The sequence below is a fragment of the Glycine soja genome, chromosome 16 (genome assembly GCF_004193775.1).
Source record: "Glycine soja cultivar W05 chromosome 16, ASM419377v2, whole genome shotgun sequence".
Classification (NCBI taxonomy): domain Eukaryota; kingdom Viridiplantae; phylum Streptophyta; class Magnoliopsida; order Fabales; family Fabaceae; genus Glycine; species Glycine soja.
Genome location: NC_041017.1, coordinates 11,185,246 through 11,206,941, shown reverse-complemented (window position 1 = coordinate 11,206,941; position 21,696 = coordinate 11,185,246). Strand labels below are relative to the sequence as shown.

The window sequence follows — 21,696 nt, the reverse complement described above, 5'->3', positions numbered from 1 at the left end:
AAAGAAAAAATAAAATATATTTTAACATTGATTTAAATAAATAAAAATATAATTTTTTTCTTAAATTTATTGAAAATTCATATAAAATTTTAATTTTTTTATGTATTCTCATACATATTTTTTTATATAAATAAAACTGATATTTCTTGCAATATTTTCCAAAAAAAAATTCAAATGATTTTTTCAGGTTTTTAATTCAGTAGTTAATCATGAGGGTATAAAAGTAAAAAAAAAAGAAAATTCTGAAAAGTGATGTTAATTAAATAGGAAAAATACTTTATTATCATAAAATAAATTTTTTGGGTTGTTCCTCTCACTAAAAAAACAAATTTAATAAAGAAAATAATTAATGTTTAAAAAATATCATCAAAGGTTTAAAATTTAGGGTAGGTAAGCGGGTCGGCCCGCCCCATGTAAGGTCTACCCGCATAAGTCTGTATTGGCAGCGGACCGGGCCAGTCCGCCCCGCTTCTTACACGGACCAAATAAATTGATCCGTCCCGCCCCGCGGACCCCGCGGGTCATACGGGCCGGTCCACGGACCTAATTTTAAAAGAATTTCAATTTTAATAGAAATACAATACAATCAAATTAAGTTCAATACAAATGTAAATAAAATTTCAATAATTAGTCAATTACATCAATAAAATAAATAATGTCTTAACAAAAGAAAATCCAAGCAATAAATCTAAAATATGAAATTTAAACATCTCCAACAACAAATGATTCCATATATGAAGTAGCTTGAGCCTTCTCCATCTCCACATCTTCATCTTCTTTTCCTAAAACTCAAAATAATAATAAATATTAAAATAAAATCAAGTTAAGTGATTAAAAGATAATAATTATTACATATTATTTATCTTACATATCAAATCTTAGTAACCAATTTTTAGTACATATCAACGCTTGTACGTTGTCAACAAGAAGCCATAGTACATATTAAGACTTGTACGTTGTCAACAAGAAGCCTAGTTCGATTTTTAGCAGGTTATCACTTATTTTTTTATCTTAATCTTTTATTTTTGTTATCTTTTATTTTTTTTATCTTTATCATCTTTTAATTTAAATCTTTTATTTTTATCTTTAAATATTTATCTTATCTAATGTATTTCTTTATCGGTTATTTTAAAAAAAAGTTTAAAGTAAAAAAAAGAAAATCAAACCTAAAGCGGATTGCGGACAACCCGCGGACCCCGCGGACCAAACCCGCATAATCCACAAGTTAAGCGGGACGGACCCAAAAATATGATATAACCATGGACCGTCTAAAAAGATTAGTCTATAATCCGCATGGATCGCAGACCCCACGGGTAAGTCCATGGACCTAGCCCCGTTTACTCACCCCTATTAAAATTACTTATAAGTAGTGATATTAATTATCAAAACTATTACATTTAATCTATAGATACTATAACCTTAGTTAGCTTGGTCCCCTGGTAAAAAAAATAGCTGCCCCTCCAATTTTTTCCAAGCCGCCACTGCAGAGTAGATGAGAAAAAAAAAAGTACACGTTCAGGTATTATCTTTCTTTTAGTATTTTCTTTTCTCTTCAAACATCTATAATTATTAATAAAAACAATTATCTTATTTGGTATATATATTTTTATTATTAAATTATTTTTTCATATATAATTATTTTTATTTTTTTCATAAATCTTTAAAATATAACCGTCGTTACTTCTCCTAAAAAAAATATTACCACTATGTTTTTTGACTGGTTTTTCTTTTTATTTTTAAAAATAAAGATAGAGTTTCAACCATTAATTATAAAGGGAAGATTCTTTTTAATGAGACCCGTACATTAGACGAATGTAAAAAAAATATAAATCAAAATATAAACATTATAAAATTGAAAATTTAAAAATTATTTTAACTGATAAAATTTGTTTTAATAATGATTTTTTAGTATTTTAATATTTGATAAAATTAAAATAATTAAAGATAAAAAATAACCAACTAATATATATATATATTACATCACTATTATTACTTGAAGAAAGAAAAAAATCATAATAAATTTTTATAGATATAATATTCTTTAAGATTATATTTGCTCAAATGAAAATATAATTTTTCTTTTTCCTCAACTTCAATTAATTATATTTAATATGCTATCAAATATTTTAAAAATGAATAATTTTTTAGTTACATATATTTTAAGATCATACTAAATAAAAATATATAAAAAAATTATAATTTAATTGAACCCATGTATGGGTATTCACAGTATGAGCATTTTTAGTTTTTAGACAAAAAATTATCTAATCCAAACATAAAATAAAGGTGAGTTTAGTTCAGTTTAAATATGATATCAAATTTGAAACACACCAAATTAATCTTTTTATTATTCCTTTTGGTAGTTTTTATTTTTAATTTATTATCATAATTTAAATTTTATTAATTAAACTTACATAGTTATTATGTTATATTATTTTTAAAATAAATTTTATTATTTTATCAAATTTTATTTAACATATTTCATTTGAAAATCATTATTTTTACTTCTATTTAACATTATTATGAAATGATATGATTAACTTTTTTTAACATAATAATAATTTATGCATTACTTGATATTTAAAATTATTCTTAACAATATTGATATATCTTTTTTATCATATAAAAATAAAATATGCATTCTGATTATAAAATAAAGGAAATGTCATAAATTAAGTAATACACATTATTAATTACCACAACAAAGATCACATATTACAAACTTATTAGATAAATGTACATTATAAATCACATACTATAGTAATTGAAAATTTAAAATAATACTAGTTACATAATACTAAGCATTCCATTAAATAAGAGTAATGTAATTATAATATGCGGCTTGATTCAATTTTTATAATAAAAACCAAAAAATTGAACTAAACCGTAGAAATAGTAAATACAAATATAAAAAATGTATAATTTAATTGAACTCGTGTTTTTTATAAATATTCTTAAAGTAAGTTAAACAGTAATTTATGATTGGATAATAGTATAAAATTATTATACATAGTGCATAAATACTCTTTGTTTTACTCCCATATATATATATATATATATATATATATATATATATATATATATATATATATATATATATATATATATATATATATATATAACTTATAACGATTTTCAGCTGCTTATTTCCTAATTAACTATTTTGAGTATGACTGAGTTTGTTTAAATGTTTTAAAAAAGAAGTACTTTTTTAAGAAATAGATAGGATTTTTTTTTTCTTAAACAATATAAAATTATTTTTTTAAGTAAAAATAATTTAGACAAACACATAAAAAAAAGACTTATTTTATTAAATAGATATTTTTTAAACAGATAAGTCTGTTCTAAAAATGCATCTTCTCACTCTAGTTGAACAAAATCCTAATATAAAAAGATATTTATTATATAATAAAATATCAATGCGGAAAATCTACTCTCTCCTGTTCGTCATAGTCCATAAAATAAGAATAGCATGAACTTGTATGTTTCTATAAGGCTATTTTTATTGGAAAGTCCTTTTAAAATAAAAGAAAATCATTGAAACAGATATAATAATTCCTTTTAAAAATAGTACGCGGAATTAAAAAATATATATCTAACTATCTACCTATTATATCAAAATTTATTGGCATTCATGTGTGATATTTCTGAATATTGCAACGAATTTTAGTCAATTATTTATGCTTGCCCTATCCACGGTAAGTGATGTTTCTGTATTTTGTGCACACAAAAAGTCGTCGTCGCCGGATGCGTCGGAAGGAGTACCTTGAATATGACGAGGCACAGGCACTACGAGTGGGTATACCACAGTCATCCATATAATTAGGCCAAAGTATGAGTCAATTCCGGAGTAGATTTTGAATACCGGAAGAAAGTTATTTTTCTCACATTAACTAAAAAATTTGTTAAAAGTTAAAAAGTTAATTAATAATTAAATTAAAAATTAATTTATTAAATTAAAAATATTTGATAAAATTAGTTATTAAAGTAGTTAAAAAATATAAAATGACAAAAAATAATAATATCATGATTTATTTTTAAAAAAATAATCAAAAAATTAAATAAATATATTGAAGATAAAAATAAAAAATATATATATAAAAACTAAAAAATAGAAATTAGCGTTTAAAAAAATGTTAGTTAAAGTAACATTATATAAATTAGTTCGACAAAATATTTCAATTAACTTTTTTTTACTAACTAAAATGTTTGTTTAACTGTTCGATCAATAATTTTTTTAGTAGTTCCTTGTTTAACTTACAAAATGAAGGAGATAATAATAAAAAATACATAGCTTAACTTTCACTCTTTACACAACTGTAAATGTTAAAAATCATGTACATCTTTTTTTGTTTTTTATTTCTCAAAACTAAAAGAAACCTCTCATACAAATGTAAACAAAATGTTTGATTTTGAGTTGCATATACAAAATTATCATTATGGGTGGATGGAGTCAACTTATGATGGGTATTCAATTTAACTAAACGATTCATTCATCAAGTTCCTCCTTGGTGGGTAAGGAGGAACATATATTCATGAAAGGAAACACAACAATAATTTAATGACTATGAAAAGGACTCCAAAATCATGAATCATGGTGTATTTATTGTTCATTTAGTTGTCACACACATCTTCAAACAATCACACTTGGAACTTGTAAGATCCATAACCTATTAAAAAAAAAGTATGTGCGGTAAAATTTAAGGGTTCTATAAATTAACAATTATAAGAAACCAATAGAATATATGATTTTAAAAAATAATAGATAAATAATGCATATCCTTATAGTGAGACTTCTCTTTGGTACACTTTGATTCCTTGGAAGAGGAGAGAAACAAGATTTTGCTTTCTTAAATATTCTTTCTTGTCAACATTTGTGATGACTATAGATTAGAGAGAATACTTTCTGTCAAGAAGGGGACTTGTTTCACGTTAGTGAGTATTAACCCCTTTATAATCACTATTCCTATTAAGTAGCAGTTATCTTTAGAAACTTCTCATATTTAATCCAATTACAATTTAGTCTTTATTTATTTATTTATTTATTAGTTTATATATAAGTCACATGTCTCTCACATGAGACATTAATTCTAGCATTCTCGCACTTGACTCATGTGACATTACCAAATATTATGGACTAAATAAATAAATAGATTAAACTAACATAATGCACATTCAAATGACTAAATCATTCTATACATTGGGTACATCATAATTTTATGATTAAGAATAGGAACCAATTCGAGTCATGGCGGTTATACATCACTTAATCGACATAGTCCCTTCCATGTACTACAAATTAGTCTTCTCCTTACCATGAACATTAGTTAGGAGTACATAATTGGTCCAACATAATATCTTTATTCAAGACGAAACCTGTTAAATTACTCAAATATAAATATGCATGCAAACATAGAGAACATGTAATCAGAAACATATCATAAATGAGCTCAAAGTGTCTGTAAAATGTATAAGTTAAATTACACTTAATGATCATCAATAACAATAATATTCATACTTTCAACATGTTTTATAAATATCTTGGGCTGTAATCCCTTTGTTAAAGGGTCAACTATCATAGATTTGTGCTAATATGTTATATTGGTACTATTTGTTTTTGAACTTCTTCCTTCACAGCTGTCGCGGTGATTTTTTGATATCAAGCTATTGATTAGCATTGACTCGCATTTTTAAGATCACCACCGATCTTTTATTTTTCCGAAGAAAAGGGAGAAAGCTCGAAAAACCCTATTTTTGAGAGATCAAAGGTCCGGGGGTTGGTTACGCAAAGGGAAGGTACTAGCACCCTAAACGTCTATAGTACTCTATAGGAACCTCTTGCTTATTTTATCTTTATGCTAAATTAATTATTTGTTTGGAAATAAATGCTCAAGTGTGGAAAGATTAAAGAGGTGGGTTCGAAAGAAAGGAGAAGAAAAAAGTTTTTGTTTATTTTTATTTGATTTGGGAAGACAAAGTCTTTTGCCTACATACCCGAATGGGATCAAAATCATGTAGTTCGGAGTAGAAAGTCAAGTGATTGGTTTTGATTGATTTTAAAGTTCGAAAAAAGAAGAGTTTAGGCAAGGTAAGAGGCCGAAAAGGCATAGAAGAAATAAAAGAAGTGAGTTCAATTGATTTTAAATTAGAAAAAATGTTTTGATTGATTAAAGATTGATTAAAGATTTGATTAAGAAAGAAAGAAAAGATTGACCCTTTTTTTTGAAATTTTGATTATGGAAAGTTTTTGTTTTTTTTTTTTTTTTTTTTTTTTTTAATTATGCGGAGATAAGTCTAAACGCGCCGGATCCCTTAAAATGACGTTGGATCAAGTGAGGGTCCCTTTTCCTCGGATACGGTTCAAATCACATGATCGTCCTCGGTGGGAAACATAAAAATAAATGTGAGTGTCGGTGCAGATTCTCATTTTTTTTTTTTTTTTTTTTTTTTTTACATTGGACCTAGATACATTCTAATTGGCAATAATAAATAAAAATTGCAAATGCATTAAAATAAATATGATGGAAGAAATAATAAAATGCATGAAATACAAAACAATAAATACATATGGTGCATAAAATAAATAAAGAAAATGAAATGCAAGACATAAAAATAAATATAATGCTGGAAATAAATAAAATAAAAAAAATGAAAATAAAAATGCAAGACATAAAATAAACATGATGCTAAAAAATAAAAAAATGCAAGACATAAAGTAAATATGATGCATAGAATAAAAAATAAACAAAATAAAATAATAAAAAAAAAGCAAAACATAAAATAAGTATGATGCTGAAAATAAAATAAAACGAAAATAAAAATGCAATACAGAAAATAAATATGATGCTAAAAAGAATGCGAGACATAAAAATAAAATGCAAGGCAAAAATAAATAGGGTACATAAAATAAAGAAAATATAAGTGCAAGACAAAAATAAATATGTGGCTGGAAAATAAAATGCAAGACAAACAATTAAACATGATGCTGGAAAATAAATAAAGAAAATAAAAATGCAAGGCATAAAATTAAATATGATGCGTAAAAATAAAAATGCAAGACATAAAATAAATATGGTGCGTAAAAAAAGAAAAAGAAAAGGGTGCAGTAAGGAAAAAAGGGGGGTGAGAGTAGGAATCGGAAAAGAAGAAAAAGAGAAAAGAAAAAAAAAAAAAATGGGCCAGAGGTGAGTCCAGCGGGCCAAAAAAGGAGAACCGGACCGGTTTGGTCCAAGGAAAAAAAAACCGAACCGGTCCGGCCTCTATATAAGGGCTCGGGGCCGGTTTTTTCCCATTTTTAAAAAACTTTTCTCTCTCTTCTCTTTTCTCTCTTCCCTTTTTCTCTCTTCTCTCTCTAGCACACACCGCCGGAAGTTGTTTACCGGCGCAGTGGCTGGCCGGCCATGGGTGGCGGCGCCGCCGCGTCGGAAACAGAGTCTCCTCCTTTTTTAAAAAAACTACATGTTCTGAATTCCTTTTTTCTCCTAGTCCTCAAATCCACCGTTATTTTTTGAAAACCAACACTGATAAAGCCTAGATCTAGCCTTGAATCTTAGAAAAAAAGGTGAACTACCTTTGTCCTTATGTTATCGTTTAAGCTTCAGAGTGAAAACGGTTACAGCTTGGGTTGTGGGTGTGGGTGTTTGACGCAGTGCTTGTGGTTGTGTGGGTGTGGGTGTTTGACGCGGTGCTTGTGGTTGTGTGGGTGTGGGTGTTTGACGCGGTGCTTGTGGTTGGTGGTGTTTGGTGTGGGCTTGGCCGCTAGTGGTGGTTGGTGTAGGCTTTAGGCCGCATGAGTGAGTGGGTTACTGTGTTTGCAGGGATTTCTGTTCTAATGTTTTGATTTTATGAGCAAGATGATTTTGGTTTTTTTTTTGTTTTTGTTGGTGGTTCACGGAGGAGGAGGGTGTTGCTGAGTGGTGGCTGGTGGTGGCTAGTGGTTCACGGAGGGGGAGGGTGGTGTTGAGCGGTGGCTAGGCCGATGGTTAGTGGTGGCTTGGCTGTTGGTATTCCGACTGTTCGTATTCACCTCTGCCCTCTCTCTCCCTCTGACATGCACAGTAATTAATGCAGCATTTAAAGGACATAATTAGGGTAAAAAAACGAAGAGCCCCTCTGGGCCTGGACCGAGAAAACCGAAAAGAAAAAAAAAAAAAAAGGAAAGGAAAAGGAAAAAAAAAAAAAAAAAAAAAAAAACAGCAAAATAAAAATAAAATAAAATAAACTAAAAAATAAAATAATAATAATAATAAAAAAACGAAAAAAAACGAAAAGAAGATACTAATAAAGATATTAATAAAAAAAACGGAAATAATAAAAAACACTTAATAACAGGAAAGGAAAAGAAAAGAAAATAATAACTAAAAATAAAAAAAATAATAATAATAAAAAAGGTAAATAAATAAATAATAATAATAAAAAAAGGGGCGTCTTCAAAACAAAAATGAGGTATTTTAAAATACCTCCCTGCCGAAATTTCATCTGAAATGATGGAAATTTCCGGCTTAAAAGACGAGAAAAAAGAAATAAAAACGGGTCAAAAATGAAACTTTTAAAGCGACGGGTCGAAGAGATTTAAATACAGAGTACACCATTTTTGACCAATTTCAACTACAAAATGCTATGAATGCACTGTTATGCACGTAATGTTGCGAATGCTTGCGATGCAAGTATGAATGCAAGACGAGGTAAATGGCTCGACTGGGAATAACAAAACCAAATGGTACCCGATTTTGTTAAAGAAAAGGGGTCCGACTGGGGATCACATGGTTTTACTGGGGGTAAATGTCAGCTGTTCGGGTTGACGACGAACTGCCACTGACGACAAAGGAACAAAGATAAATGTCAGATGTTCGGGTTATTGCCGAACTAGCCAACTGACCAGAATTGAAGATAAATGTTAACTGTTCGGGTTATTGCCGAACTAGCCAATCTGACAAAAAACAAAGATAAATATCAACTGTCCGGGTTATTGCCGAACTAGCCAATCTGACAAAAAAAACAAAGATAAATATCAACTGTCCGGGTTATTGCCGAACTAGCCAACTGATGAGGAACAAAGATAAATATCAACTGTCCGGGTTATTGCCGAACTGATCAACTGACAAGGAACAAAGATAAATATCAACTGTCCGGGTTATTGCCGAACTGATCAACTGACAAGAAACAAAGATAAATGTCAACTGTTCAGGTTATTGCTGAACTAATCAACTGACAAGAAACAAAGATAAATGTCAACTGTTCAGGTTATTGCCGAACTAGTCAACTGACAAAAAACAAAGATAAATATCAACTGTCCGGGTTATTGCCGAACTAATCAACTGATAAGAAACAAAGATAAATGTCAACTGTTCGGGTTATTGCCGAACTAGTCAACTGACAAAAAACAAAGATAAATGTCAACTGCTCGGGTTATTGCCGAACTAATTAACTGATAAGAACAAAGATAAATGTCAACTGCTCGGGTTATTGCCGAACTAATTAACTGATAAGAAACAAAGATAGATGTCAACTGCTCGGGTTATTGCCGAACTAGTCAACTGATAAGAAACAAAGATAGATGTCAACTGCTCGGGTTATTGCCGAACTAATTAACTGATAAGAAACAAAGATAGATGTCAACTGCTCGGGTTATTGCCGAACTAATTAACTGATAAGAAACAAAGATAGATGTCAACTGTTCGGGTTATTGCCGAACTAGTCAACTGATAAAAACAAAGATAAATGTCAACTGTTCGGGTTATTGCCGAACTAATTAACTGATAAGAAACAAAGATAGATGTCAACTGCTCGGGTTATTGCCGAACTAATTAACTGATAAGAAACAAAGATAGATGTCAACTGTTCGGGTTATTGCCGAACTAGTCAACTGATAAAAACAAAGATAAATGTCAACTGTTCGGGTTATTGCCGAACTAATCAACTGATGACATGAAACAGAGGCAAATGATGCACAAGCTGTTCATTAAAGAAATTGCCACTTGACGGAGAGAGGGTGACACCTTTGGATCAGACCCATTGGGGATGACACTCGGGGAAATAGAAGGTTACAAATTATTCATGATTGATTGAAATGAAAAGATAAATGAAGCAAGACTCATGATGGTTAATGCAGCCATGTACGCATGATATTGTCTTTATTGTATATGCATGAATGTGTATACGCATGAACGTATGAATGCCCGAATGACGACACGACTTGTATGACTGTATGGAGGATTGACTTGTATGATTGTGTGAATGATAGATTTGGTGGAACAAGGTTGGACAGGTAAGATTGAAAGTGACCCGACGTCGCATCACAAACACTCTGCAACCTTCAATGGGGATGATGCCACTAGGGTATATCAAAATAGCGACGGGGTAAAGTCCGCAGCAACTGATGGGGAATAAACATTTCTTGGGGAGAACGTGCCAATCCGAAAAACATGGTAGAAGAGCTGGTGCTTCTGTGGTCATGCTTATTATTTATTTATTTATTTATTTATTTATTTATTTTTTTTTTAATTTTTATTTTTATTTTTTTTTGAAAAAAACAATTGACCTCGTGCAACCTGCAAGGTTTACCCATTCTCATGGTAGCTGTTGACACACCCTTCATCTATTCACGAGTTCAAAGAAAAAGTGTTTTGTTGTTTGTGCTTTTCAAAAAGACACGAAAGAAAATTTATGATTTTGAGAAATATTTTGTTTCAAATGCTACCATAAAAAGGAAAGGTTTTATAAGCTGAATAAATGAGAATTCCAAATGAAAGGCAACAGGCTCAAATTTATTTGAAAGAGTGGTGACCTGCCAATGGCATGGCTCCACTGATCTTACAAAGTTTGGAAAATGGTAAATATAAATCGAAGGTTCATTGAACACAATAACCGTTGTTCCCTCTGACAACCTTGAATTCCACTGTTTGGATGCTTCAGATTCAGGGTCTCCCTGACATTCCATTGTGTCTCAAATGAACGAAGATCAACTCGATGCAGTTACTTTGTCTTTTGGTCCTTAAATTTTGCATAGATCGCCCTTTCGGGTTTTCGACCTATCAGGCTAATTATTTTTCTGTTTGATGTCTCTAATTTTTGCCTGGGCCGCCCTTTCGGGTTTTCGACCCACCGAGACGCTCATTTTTGCCTAAGCCGCCCTTTCGGGTTTTCGACTTATCGAGCTGTTCTTTTATTTTTAGACAAAGTATTTCTTGACTGCATCCGCATTCACGGGACGAGGGAGCTCATCCCCATCCATAGTCGTAAGAGTCAGTGCACCACCAGAGAAAGTTCTCTTGACGACATATGGGCCTTCGTAATTAGGCGTCCACTTGCCCCTAGAATCGGGTTGGAAAGATAAAACCTTCTTGAGCACAAGATCTCCTTCTTGAAACACACGAGGACGAACCTTCTTGTCGAAAGCTTGCTTCATCCTCTGTTGATAAAGTTGTCCGTGGCACAAGGCTTTCATGCGTTTTTCTTCAATTAGATTCAACTGATCATATCTGCTTTGGCACCATTCAGCTTCTGATAACTGGGCCTCCATTAGAACTCTCATTGATGGAATCTCAACCTCCACAGGGAGTACTGCTTCCATACCATACACCAAAGAGAAGGGGGTTGCCCCTGTTGAAGTACGCACCGAAGTGCGATACCCATGCAAAGCATACGGTAGCATCTCATGCCAGTCTTTGTATGTGACCACCATCTTCTGCACTATCTTCTTGATATTCTTGTTTGCAGCTTCAACTGCGCCATTCATCTGAGGTCTGTAAGGAGAAGAATTGTGATGCTCAATCTTGAACTCTTCACACAAATCTTTCATCATCTTGTTATTCAAGTTCGTTCCATTATCTGTAATGATTCTGTTGGGCACACCATAACGGCAGATGATTTGATTCTTGATAAAGCGGACCACAACTTGCTTAGTCACATTTGCATAAGATGCTGCTTCAACCCACTTGGTGAAGTAATCAATAGCCACTAGAATGAAACGATGCCCGTTTGAAGCCTTCGGTTCGATTCTACCAATCATATCGATGCCCCACATAGAGAAAGGCCATGGAGAAGAAAGAACATTAAGTGTAGTTGGTGGTACATGAATTCTGTCAGCATAAATCTGGCATTTGTGGCACTTCCTAGCGTGCTTGCAACAATCTGTCTCCATCGACATCCAGTAGTAACCTGCTCTCAACAACTTCTTTGCCATTGCATGTCCATTGGAGTGAGTTCCAAAGGAGCCTTCATGTACCTCGTGCATCAAAAATTCTGCTTCTTGCTTATCCACACACCTGAGTAGTACCATGTCAAAGTTTCTTTTGTACAAAACATCCCCATTTAGGAAGAAATTACCAGACAATCTTCTCAAAGTTCTCCTGTCTTTGTTGGATGCTCCAGGTGGATATTCCTGGCTTTAAAGGAAACACTTGATATCATGGAACCAGGGTTTATCGTCAACAACCTCTTCGACTGCAAACACGTGAGCGGGCCTCTCGAGGCGCTGAATTCTGATTGTTGGCAAATTATTCCGGTGATTCACTTCGTACATGGAGGATAAAGTTGCTAACGCATCTGCCATCTGGTTCTCATCACGAGGGATGTGGTGAAGCTCCACTTTGTTGAAGAAGGTTAGCAAATGCCTCGCATAATCTTTGTATGGAATCAAGCCGGGGTGGCGAGTTTCCCATTCTCCTTTGATTTGGTTGATTACGAGAGCTGAATCCCCGTAAATGTCAAGGTTCTTGATTTTCAAGTCAATGGCTTTTTCAATGCCCAGGATACATGCTTCATACTCTGCCACATTGTTGGTGCAATCAAACTGTAACCTTGCAGCGAAAGGGAGATGATTACCTTCAGGAGTGATAATAACTGCCCCAATTCCATTGCCAAAGACATTCACGGCTCCATCAAAAATCAAACCCCATCTAGACTCGGGATCTGGACCTTCTCCAAGCAATGGTTCATCACAATCCTTCATCTTCAAGTGCATAATCTCTTCATCAGGAAAGTCAAACTTGATGGGTTGATAGTCCTCAATTGGTTGGTGAGCCAAATGATCAGCAAGAACACTTCCCTTAATTGCTTTCCGGGTGCGGTATTCGATATCATACTCGGATAACAACATCTGCCAACGAGCAATTCTTCCTGTCAGAGCGGGTTTCTCAAAGATATACTTGATCGGGTCCATTTTGGATATTAGCCAGGTGGTGTGGTTAATCATGTAGTGACGAAGACGCTTGGCAGCCCAGGCTAGTGCACAACAAGTTTTCTCAAGTAGGGAGTACCTGGACTCACAATCGGTAAACTTCTTGCTCAAGTAGTAGATGGCATGTTCTTTCCTTCCGGTCTCATCCTGTTGTCCGAGCACACAGCCCATAGAATCTTCTAACACAGTCAAGTACATAATCAGAGGCCTTCCTTCAACTGGAGGTATAAGAATTGGAGGTTCTAGCAGATAATTCTTGATACTATCAAAAGCCTTTTGACAATCTTCGGTCCAAACAACCCCTTGATCTTTTCGAAGCAACTTGAATATAGGTCCGCACGTGGCTGTCATGTGTGAGATGAAACGAGAAATGTAATTTAGACGCCCAAGAAAACCTCTCACTTGTTTCTCTGTTTGTGGAACCGGCATTTCTCTAATGGCCCTGACCTTGTCAGGATCTACTTCAATACCTTTCTGACTGACAATGAAACCTAAGAGTTTTCCAGATCTAACACCAAAGGTACATTTGTTGGGATTCAGTCGAAGTTGGTACTTTCTCAGCCGTTGAAACATCTTCAGCAAGTACTCGACATGTTCTTCTTCAGTGCCTGACTTGACAATCATATCATCCACGTACACTTCTATCTCTTTGTGCATCATGTCATGAAAGAGAGTGGTCATGCCTCTTTGGTAAGTGGCACCTGCATTTATCAACCCAAAGGGCATTACCCTGTAACAAAAGGTGCCCCAAGGCGTGATGAAAGATGTCTTTTCTCTATCTTCGACTGCCATCTTGATCTGATTGTACCCAGAGAAACCGTCCATGAAGGAGAAGACCTTGGACTTTGCAGCGCTGTCAACCAATACATCGATGTGAGGTAGAGGAAAGTCATCTTTCGGACTAGCCTTGTTCAAATCTCGGTAGTCGACGCACATCCTGACCTTGCCGTCCCTCTTTGGAACAGGCACTATGTTGGCTAACCATTGAGGATACTCTGATGTGACAAGAAAACCTGCATCGATCTGCTTCTGTACTTCCTCTTTGATCTTGAGAGCCATGTCAGGGCGAGTTCTTCTCAATTTCTGCTTGACCGGTGGGCATTCGGGCTTCAAAGGCAAACGGTGCTCCACAATACGGGGATCCAAGCCGGGCATATCCTGGTACGACCATGCGAACACATCGGCATATTCTTTGAGTAATTCAATCACCCTTCGTTTGACAGTTGCCTCAAGCGATGCCCCAATCTTGACTTCCTTCTTATCTTCCTTGGTTCCCAAGTTAATCACCTCTACTATCTCCTCATGAGGCCGAATGGTTTTCTTTTCATATTCCAATAACCGAGCAAGTTCCTATGGGATTTCATCATCCTTCTCCTCTTCAGCCTCGTAGACAGGAGATTCGAAGTTGGGAGAGAGTGCAGGGTTATTATGTTCAACGGGCTCATAAATGCCTAGTCTGCATATGATTGATGATTGACTTTAGAAAATGAGTGAACAATGCAGACTTTTTATAATTAATTGAAATCAGAAAACAAAAATAAAATATTTTGGGTTTTTTGTGTTACCATTTTCCAGAAAGAGCAATAAGCATAGATATCAGGATAAACCACATTTTCCATTAATAAGAGTAGTGCTTGAAACAAAACAGCCCTACATGATTGCGCTTTCGTCCTGGGCAAGACGAAAGGATCTTTTTTGAAAAACAAACAAACAGAAAAAACAAAGACACATTACTTTGATGCATGAACTACTGAAGGGATGTCAACCGCGTCCCAGTTGCGAACAAATTTTCCAGGTGTGACAAATGCAAGTACTATCTCTTCAGGAACATCTTCCAAGACAGCATTGGCTTCTGGCGAGTTGTTGATGAACCCGGCGCTACAAAAGGTGCTAGTAATGGAGCTTGATCCAACACTGTTCGTTGCGGATCCTGCAGAAGAAGCAAATCCCAGTCCTTCACGGTTTTTACTCTCCAGCAACTGCACAACTTTTCCCCATCCTACACCTGTTCCTTCCTGCACCACTTTCTGTGCGCTCTTCCAAGTAGCAAAAGATACTTCATTTTTCTCTGGCTTTTTACCCTCTAAAGTCAGGCCTTGGAAAGAGGTTCCTTCTGTTTCATCAGCACCAATAAAGGAAAAAGCTGACAAATGACTAACCAACAAGGCTTCCTCTCCACTCACAGTGATCAATTTCCCATTTCTGACAAACTTCAGCTTTTGATGCAAGGTGGACGTCACGGCCCCAGCTCCATGGATCCATGGCCTACCCAAAAGGCAACTGTATGCGGCTTGGATATCCATCACCTGGAATGTAATTTGGAAAACAAACGGCCCAATTGTAATGGGCAAATCAACCTCCCCGATAACAGACTTTCTTGATCCATCAAACGCTTTGACAACCACCCCGCTTCTTCTCATGGGAGGCCCCCGGTAGGAAAGTTGATCTAATGTGGATTTGGCCATCACATTCAATGAGGAACCAGTGTCCACAAGTACATTCGACAGAGCATCTGACTTGCAGTTCACCGATATATGTAACGCCAGATTGTGGTTCCTCCCCTCCTCAGGAAGTTCTTCATCACTAAAACTCAAATTATTGCAGGCAGTAATGTTTCCTACTATACTGTCCAATTGATTAACAGTCACGTCCCTCTCCACAAAAGCTTGGTCCAACACCTTCATTAGAGCCTCACGGTGTGCTTCTGAGTTCAATAGCAGAGACAAAATGGATATCTTAGAGGGAGTTTGCAGCAGCTGGTCTACTACTTTATACTCACTCTTCTGGATCAGTTTCAGAATTTCGTCATGATCAGAATTCTTACTAGTCGCATTGGATTGGCCTACTTCCTTCCTTGTACCGGGGCCGTTCACTGTCACCTGTTTAACTGCCGGATCATTCACTTTCTTTGCAAACAATGTGGGGATAACACGTCCATTCCTCAGAACTTTACCGTCATTAGCAACGTTGTCCACAGAAACCGCAGGAGTTAGAGAGGGCAAAGGCACCTCCTGTCCACCTTCCAACATCGTGGCACTATACTTGTAAGGGACCGCTTTTAGGGAAGCATACGGCATAGGTCCTGGCAAGCTAATCACCAGTGGAGTAGTAGTTGATTCCCCACTGTTATAGCTTATTTCCAACCGCTGAAACTCGGGGGTGATGACGCACACTTCTTTGTCCTTCCTCGTGATGATAAGTTCTCTGCTGTCTATCAGCCCTTGTACGTCCTCTTGTACCTTAGGGCATCCTTTTACATTCACCGGACATATTTCACACGCTGCATGATCATGGTCAAACAGAGCTGCCTCGCACATCTTGATATGTATTGGGACCAGGGGAGTTCGAACGTGCTGGACGTTCAGGATGACACCGTCTTCATCACAATCTTGTATCATGTTAACAGCAGGCCCATGGTTCGGTAGAGGGTTCGCCTGAACATTGGGATTCTGATCTTTAAAGGATAGCAAGTTGGCCCGGACTAGTTTTTGCACTTCATTCTTCAGGACATAGCAGTTTTCAACGTCATGACCTGGGGCCCCTTGGTGGAAAGCGCAGGTTAAATCATGACGAAACCAGGGAGGTAAAACATCTGGTGTACGAGGGGGTGTTCTGACCTGGACAAGGTTTTTGGCGAGCAGGGCGGGGAGTAAGTCAGCATATTTCATCGGGATTGGATCAAAGGTTGTTTTCTGGCGGTTTTGTGAGTGATATGGTTGTTGGGGGGGTTTGCGGGCGATTTTGTTGTTTTTGAGGGTATTGTGGCTGATGGTATTGCTGTGGAGGGTATTGTTGTGGAGGGTATTGTTGTGGAGGGTATTGTTGTGGAGGGTATGGGTAGGGGTAATGTGGCCTTTGTTGGTGATATGATGGGTTTGGGATAGCGGATGCGACATTCGCAACCTGACGATATGGGGTGAAATTCTGCTGAGGCTTACCATGAGCTACCATCCCCACCTCTTGATCTTTCTTCTTCGCAAAGTGGCCTCCAAACTTCTTGGCATTGCTTGCAGCAGGGACACTTTCCCCAGTCAAACGTCCCTCTCGGACACCTTCCTCTAATCGCACCCCCATGTTGACCATTTCGGTGAAGTCTGTTGGTGCACTTGCAACCATTTTCTCGTAATAAAACTGGCTCAGGGTCTTCAAAAATATTTTGGTCATTTCCCTTTCTTCCAACGGCGGGACAATCTGGGCAGCCACTTCCCTCCAACGTTGGGCATACTCCTTGAACGTTTCCTTCTCTTTTTGTGTCATCGCACGGAGCTGATCACGATCTGGGGCCATGTCCAAATTGTACTTATACTGCCGGATGAACGCTTCACCCAGGTCATTGAAAGTACGAATGCTCGCACTGTCCAAATTCATATACCACTTCAGAGCGGCCCCAGTTAGGCTGTCCTGAAAGAAATGAATAAGCAGCTTATGATTGTCAGTATACATGGACATTTTCCGCGCGTACATCACCAAGTGACTGCGGGGACAAGAGTTCCCTTTATACTTCTCGAAGTCTGGCACCTTGAACTTGTGTGGGATAGTAACATTTGGGACCAAGCATAATTCACAGGCGTCCTTCCCGAACAGATCTCTTCCTCGGAGGGCTTCGACTTCCCTTTGCATACCATCAAATCTTTCTTGGAGTTCTTCCATCTTGTCGAAGGCTACAACATTTTCAGCTTGGAAAATTGGTTCAACCTCTTGTTGAATAGTGTGAATCAGTGGAGCTGAATAAGTCATTGCAGCTTGAGGGAAAGAGGTACTGGGTTGCGGAACTGGTGCTGACTGCTGAGCAAAAGGAGGTGGAACTTCAGATACAGCGGGCTGGGGGCTTCCACAGACTGGAGGTGGCATTCCCCATGTACAACCTGGAGGCAAAAAGAGGGGTGGAGAAGTCACTGTAGATAGCGGGGTTGTGCTCACCACAGGCTGCTCTACAGCAGCGGCGGCAGCTTGAGAGTTCTGGGCGGACAGGAGTGCACTCATCATAGTCGTCAACCTATCCATTCCCTCTCGTAAAGTGGCAACCTCCTCCCTGAGACTCTGATTTTCTTGTTCAACTATATCCATCCTCTTCCGATTGGCCCTGGTGTTGTAAACGCGAGTTGGTTTGTGGAGAATTCGCCGAGCCACTTTCCTTGGGCGGCGGCTGATTGACTCCCCCCTTTTGAAGTAGTGAACACAGTGTGAGACTCGATTTAGAAACTATGAATGCAACATGATGCATGCTTATGCTTATGCAAAAAGAAAGGGGACAAATTATTATCGAAGAACTTGTTAGAGAAATTGTAAACATCATAAACTGAAACACCTCACTTAAGCATTGGAATATTACAAAGATTTTTTTTTTTTTTTTTTTTTTTTTTTTTTTTTTTTTTTTACAAGTCAAGAGATTTCGGGAGCTAAAATCTAAACATAAGGTCCTAAGAACTTCAGACTCAAACTCCCGGAGTAGATGGGTCCTCGGAATCTGAATGTGCACGGGAGAACAAGTCCATAAACTTCCTCTTCCTTCTAGCATCTTGGTGGAGCAAAACGTCTTTCCGACGAAGCAAGTCGTCCTTCTCAATCATCCTCTGGTTCTGGATAAAAAGCTCACGGCTCTGTTGGGCTATCTTCCCTTTCAAAGTCTCATTCTCTTGCTCTAGCTCCTGGCATCTCCTCTTCCAAGTTTCTTTTTCTTGCCTTTCTTTGGTTAATTGTTCATGAAACTCCTCCTTAGTGTCAAAGGGGATAGGCAAGGATGATGGTGGGATGGTGGACGATAGGTATCTAGGTAAGCGGTAGGGTAGGCCAAAGCTCTTGGTCCTATCAATAATCCACTGGGTATAAGATTCGTGCACATAGTCTGATTTCTTTCCCAACTGACTTCTGTTGAGTCTGCGGATAGCGCTCCAAGCTTGTGCGAATCTTTCCCTTTTGTTCGAGTGATCACCATGGTTAAGATAGAATTCATTAGTCAAGGCAAGGTTGTTCGGTTTTGTCTTTATCGGGTACCCAAATTGTCGTCGAGCGAGGAGTGGGTTGTAGCTAATTCCGCCACGCATACCCAAAAGAGGTACGTTGGGATATTCACCACAACTCACAATAATCTCTCCAACATCACTAGCTGCTTGGTACCAAACAATGTCAGATGGGTCAAGAGTCATGATTCGGCGAGGCCAGGAAAGCTTGTCATCATTGATCTTGAAGGCACGGGATTGAGGTAAGTGGAAGGTAAACCATTGATAGAGTAAAGGTGCACAACAAGAAATGGTTCCCCGGCCAGCCTGGGTACGGTCATGGATAGAATGGTAGGTATCGGCGAGTAGAGTGGGTACGGGGTTCTTTGTAAGAAAGATTTTAATGGCATTGATATCGATGAAGTTGTCAACATTTGGGAAGAATAAAAGGCCATATATAAGGAGGGCTAGGATAGAATGGAAGGCAAGTATACTAGCTGCTTCAGCAAATATGGAGGCTTGTTGGTAGAGGAAGTGGGTGGGAAGACCTTGGAGGCCTCCTTTAGAGGTAAGGTTTGCTTGGATGATGGAGGTTTTAAGATGGAGGGCGGCTGCGATGTCGGAGGGTTTAGGGGTAGGCTCAAAACCATGGAAAGGTATCTTGTCTGGCACAGGTAAACCTACTAGGTAGGAGTACTCTTCAAGTGTGGGGACAAGCTGGTAATCGGGAAATGTGAAGCAATGGTAGAGCGGGTCATAGAACTGAACCAGGGTCTCTAGGCATCCTTCCTCAACATCTACTCTAAGAATTCTGAGCAACTTCCCATGATGAGCTTGAAAATCAACTGGATCACTTACTAAAGATGCTAGCTCCCTTAATCTCAACAGGTCTGTTTTTTTGAAAAGGTACTTCCTAGTGCTTCTCAGTGGGATGTCCATATCTACAAAGTTTACAAAAAGCTTGTCTAAGTCCTTCGATAATTTGGATGAAAAAAAAAAAAGAGTTTATGCATGGATGCATGTATGCATGGTTATGCCACAGTATGGAGAAAACATGGTGAAGTTAAATCCAAAATGTTGGAGTTAAGGGTAAACACGTCATTTGGTAAGGACTATGGTTTCATATGTACCTGTATCACGGGTTCTACCAAGTTCCCAAAGTCATTGACCACTTCCGGATATTGTCGGATTGCGGGACTACTCCCGGTCCAACAATGTCCATAGGAAAGCCTCGTTTGAGTGTAGTATCGCGTATCAACCAATTCAAGACTACTCTTGATTAGCCACCGCACTACGTCCTAAAAGGCTAAGATGGGTTAAAGGTAACTAAAGGTCCTCAACTTCATAGGTCGCTTGGAAATATTAATGCTGAACACGACTACTCATGCCAACATAGTAATATTCCCAAGATCCCTCCATTGAGCGGGGTTATCACATGTGCCACATCCGAAACTCACTCTCGGAAAGACACTATGATTATACCACCATCCTATCTTATGTTTCCCTCAAGTCCGGGTGTAGGACTTATCTCACCACTCACGTAAAAGATAAACACTTAAGCACGTATTTACAGTTTCAAATAATAACAAAGCATAAAGATGAAAAAACAAGATAGGTTTAACCCACTTAGGAGTGTGATCCCCAGTGGAGTCGCCATTTTCTGTCGCGGTGATTTTTTGATATCAAGCTATTGATTAGCATTGACTCGCATTTTTAAGATCACCACCGATCTTTTATTTTTCCGAAGAAAAGGGAGAAAGCTCGAAAAACCCTATTTTTGAGAGATCAAAGGTCCGGGGGTTGGTTACGCAAAGGGAAGGTACTAGCACCCTAAACGTCTATAGTACTCTATAGGAACCTCTTGCTTATTTTATCTTTATGCTAAATTAATTATTTGTTTGGAAATAAATGCTCAAGTGTGGAAAGATTAAAGAGGTGGGTTCGAAAGAAAGGAGAAGAAAAAAGTTTTTGTTTATTTTTATTTGATTTGGGAAGACAAAGTCTTTTGCCTACATACCCGAATGGGATCAAAATCATGTAGTTCGGAGTAGAAAGTCAAGTGATTGGTTTTGATTGATTTTAAAGTTCGAAAAAAGAAGAGTTTAGGCAAGGTAAGAGGCCGAAAAGGCATAGAAGAAATAAAAGAAGTGAGTTCGATTGATTTTAAATTAGAAAAAATGTTTTGATTGATTAAAGATTGATTAAAGATTTGATTAAGAAAGAAAGAAAAGATTGACCCTTTTTTTTGAAATTTTGATTATGGAAAGTTTTTGTTTTTTTTTTTTTTTTTTTTTTTTTTTTTTAATTATGCGGAGATAAGTCTAAACGCGCCGGATCCCTTAAAATGACGTTGGATCAAGTGAGGGTCCCTTTTCCTCGGATACGGTTCAAATCACATGATCGTCCTCGGCGGGAAACATAAAAATAAATGTGAGTGTCGGTGCAGATTCTCATTTTTTTTTTTTTTTTTTTTTTTTTTTTTACATTGGACCTAGATACATTCTAATTGGCAATAATAAATAAAAATTGCAAATGCATTAAAATAAATATGATGGAAGAAATAATAAAATGCATGAA

At 36.6% G+C, this 21,696-nt stretch overlaps 2 protein-coding genes and 1 pseudogene across 2 annotated transcripts; all 3 read right to left on the bottom strand.

Moving 5' to 3' along the window:
- Positions 1–11,045: 11,045 nt before the first annotated feature.
- LOC114389728 lies at positions 11,046–17,198 on the bottom strand (annotated as a pseudogene).
- On the bottom strand, positions 17,162–18,421 carry LOC114389768 (the record flags this gene model as incomplete). Its single annotated transcript, XM_028350507.1, has 1 exon — positions 17,162–18,421. A coding segment is annotated over exon 1 (1,086 nt), but the record flags the coding sequence as incomplete, so codon positions are not given.
- Positions 18,422–18,615: 194 nt separating this feature from the next.
- On the bottom strand, positions 18,616–20,058 carry LOC114389767. The gene has a single exon (XM_028350506.1). It carries the CDS (start codon positions 20,056–20,058, stop codon positions 18,616–18,618), a length of 1,443 nt encoding a protein of 480 aa, XP_028206307.1.
- Between the last annotated feature and the right edge of the window lie 1,638 nt (positions 20,059–21,696).

Excerpts from the sequence above, each read along its gene's own strand:
- LOC114389767 (XM_028350506.1), bottom strand. The coding sequence starts at position 20,058 with ATGGACATCCCACTGAGAAGCACTAGGAAGTACCTTTTCAAAAAAACA.